The 2,994-nt window shown below is 41.6% G+C and overlaps 1 protein-coding gene across 6 annotated transcripts in view; it reads right to left on the bottom strand.

Moving 5' to 3' along the window:
* Positions 1-6: 6 nt before the first annotated feature.
* Positions 7-2,994, bottom strand: part of LOC131213280 (protein Mo25) — a 4,653-nt gene continuing 1,665 nt past the window's right edge. For 3 of the 6 annotated variants that reach the window (XM_058207291.1, XM_058207292.1, XM_058207293.1), the window contains exons 2-7: positions 2,291-2,680; positions 1,652-1,768; positions 1,391-1,533; positions 997-1,330; positions 812-916; positions 7-709 (exon numbers count right to left, since the gene is read on the bottom strand). In XM_058207291.1, the coding sequence (XP_058063274.1) occupies positions 530-709; positions 812-916; positions 997-1,330; positions 1,391-1,533; positions 1,652-1,768; positions 2,291-2,419 (1,008 nt within the window). In that variant the 5' untranslated portion in view covers positions 2,420-2,680 and the 3' untranslated portion in view covers positions 7-529. The remainder of the gene's footprint in view (positions 710-811; positions 917-996; positions 1,331-1,390; positions 1,534-1,651; positions 1,769-2,290; positions 2,681-2,994) is intronic. The other 3 variants (XM_058207294.1, XM_058207295.1, XM_058207296.1) reach the window with 3 other exon arrangements.

The raw sequence follows: 2,994 nt of genomic DNA, 5'->3' as shown, positions 1-2,994 counted from the left end.
TTTCCAACCTAGTTTCTCGTGTTGTGATCACCAGTGAAAGGTGAATGGTTTTTTTTGCTTTTTGCAATTTGAGTCAAATTTTTATTTTATCTAACGATTTAACTTGCCGGAGAAATTCAGGTTTGGTCGAATTAAACTTAGTTACTTGTGGCGAGGACAATTTTGATTGTCCTATGGTGGCTCATACACCCCATCACAGGTTTCACAGAACTATGTTTAAATTGAGGTTGTTTACGCAAGACAAAGGAAATCAATATTAACATCAATATTTGCTACAATAATCTATGCAATGCTAAATTACTAATAAGGATAAACGTCAACGTATCAGGCGGACGGAGCGACGAGTTTAGCACACACAGGCGGAACATCATTACCATCTCTATTGCTAACACCATCACCGGCAGCAAAAACTTCCAACCAACCCATAAATTAAAATTCTACTGAAAATGAAAATAGGAATAGATAATAGATGTTTGTGACGAAAGCAAAGAAACATTTCGTAGTGTCTCTCGCACCAGAAACTCTTCTATTAGTCCGTTGCTGGTCTTAGCTCCTTGATCTGTTTGATCAGGTAAGCTTTCTCATCATTAAATTGTTCATCTTCGGAGCGATCGGTGTGGAAACGTGTTAGAAAATCAACCAGCTTCTCTTGGTTGCGCAACAATATGTCGAGAATTGGCTTTGGCTTGTTTGGGTTAGCCACGAAAACCTGCAAAGATGACGTCGGGAAGATACACGCATCAGAGAACAGACTCGCTTGAATCATTGGCTGGTATCCACAAACCACCTGGAGATGCCCGACATTTCTTACCTTGAAGACGTGAAACGCTTCGAACTGTATGTTTCGAGATTTTTCCTTTAGCATGTTCATCATTAGCTTCAGGTTGTCAGGGTTGGAAATATACTTTGTCATAACCTAAGCATCCACATTAAAATAAAAATAAGTATAATTACTGTCACAAGCACCCTTCAATAAAAAACATAGTGTACACTTACCGTAAAGTTATGCCGGTCGAGTAGCAGTTCACCGAGTAGCTTAAGACTCTGGCGCCGTGTGACGTAGTTCTCCGAGTTAAGCAACTGCTCGTAATGTGTGAACACCTTGTCGTAGTTTTGCTCAAGAAACTCAGCGCATAGGATTTTGTGGCGAGTGAGCAACTCTTTAAAGGTAGAAAATGCGTCGGACGCGATATCAAACGTCGAAACCTCGACGTAACGGAAAAAGTTGAAGAATTCGTTCGAGTGTAACATAATTTTGGCAAGTGCTTCATAGCGAGCGCACTCACGCAACATCGTGCCGCAGTTGAGTGCAATCTCCTGGTGCTCGTAGCTTAAAGAACCAATCAGTCAATGTAGAGATAGTTTGTTCTAGAAAATACCCTATACCTACCCAGCCATTAGGGTGAAAAGAATTTCAGGCTTTGTGCAGATATACTCAACCGTCGGAGAACGGGTGCCAATCTGTCGTCTTAGGACGTTGTTAAAAATCTGCGCCACATCCTTCTTGCCCTCGAAATCGATACGGTTAAGATTCTGACAACAAAGATAGAAAAAAATGAGTGATTAAATAAAAAAACTGAAACAATTGGCGGAAGTTTAGAAATAATAGACTGTCCTCATACGAAGACTTTTAAATACGGTTATCTATCACCTGGATTAAAAGCAGCAGGAGATTGGTACTATACAATTCATGTGCCAGTTGTGAGACTCCAATTTCCGCGTGTGGTTCAGCTTCGGATGTGCCGTAGAGCATGTTTTTGATAAGTACCTTGAAAAAAATGATAGAACAAAAATTATTTTAAAAGCATCGCACGCGTAAGCACGCGATCGCAGCGTCGGCTTGCTTGCCGTTGCCGTTTTTGACATTATATCCAAGGGCAACAATGTTCCCGTGGATTCTACATCGCCTGGGTCAGCGACGTTAACAATGTTGCCGTATCGCACAGAGTTTGGCTCGAGTTCTTCGAAGGGGTCCAGCCTAGACCGGTCACTCACTCACTCATCGTTTGTGGCTCAAGAACAGGAAGCACGGCTAAAATACCTCTGTTCTCGTCAGCGTACACTTTGCGACAAACGTTAGTGTTGGAATGCCTGCTAAAGTGTTTGGATTTTAAATTACTGATTATAAAATAAGATAGCAATGCCGTATTAAAACCCATTAAGCTTTGGAGAACCAGACAACATGGCACAAACATAGAAGCGTCGTGAACAGTAATAACATGTTGCAGAGGTAGAGTAGAGGATTACAAAATTTATTACGTGGATTGACTGGCGTTGGTCATAAACTTACCAGATTCTTGCTAACATCTTCCTGCGCCTTCTCTGCCTTTTTATCGCCGCGCTCGAGGGAAGACACAGCTTCCTTGAGCGCCTTCACTAATTCCTGGGGGCTTTTCTGCGATTTCCCGAACAGTGGCATCGTGGTTGTTACGGGATTGAATTGATGGCTGGATAGTTATGTGTTGCAATTGTCGGGTAGATCTTGGCAAGCGTTGATAGCGTTGGGGAAACGATTTGTTCTCCGGATCGGTGGAGGAACAAAAACAAATCACAAGGCTTCACAGTTGTTTCGACAAAGGCGGCACAAGGGCAATATTGCTTCAAACGTTCGGTCTCTATGACCTATTTCGTTATTGTTTGTTATTGAGTGATATTTTTTATTTAACCGCAACCTGGTCGTCTGAAAGATGAAAAAGAACATATTACACGTAACTTTCACGATAAATCTTGTAGTTTTTAAAGGGATCGTGAATGTGTGGGCATGTAGATGTGGCGATGCAATTGGTAAAGTAAATTGGAAGAAAGACGAATTGAGAAAAAACGTTCAACGTACAGTCACGACGCTCCGTGCTGGATTGTGCGAAACTTAATGTTGCTACTTTCACGAGTGCCTACACAACTACAAAAGGACGCCAGAATATGCTGTCAAAATTTAGAACCTCCCTTTTTAGGTTTACAGCGTACGCACCACAATATTAGGTGTAGCAATTAATT

Source organism: Anopheles bellator, chromosome X (assembly GCF_943735745.2).
Source record: "Anopheles bellator chromosome X, idAnoBellAS_SP24_06.2, whole genome shotgun sequence".
Taxonomy (NCBI): Eukaryota; Metazoa; Arthropoda; class Insecta; order Diptera; family Culicidae; genus Anopheles; species Anopheles bellator.
The sequence above is the reverse complement of the archived record's forward strand: the minus strand, read 5'-3'. Positions and strand labels throughout refer to the sequence as shown.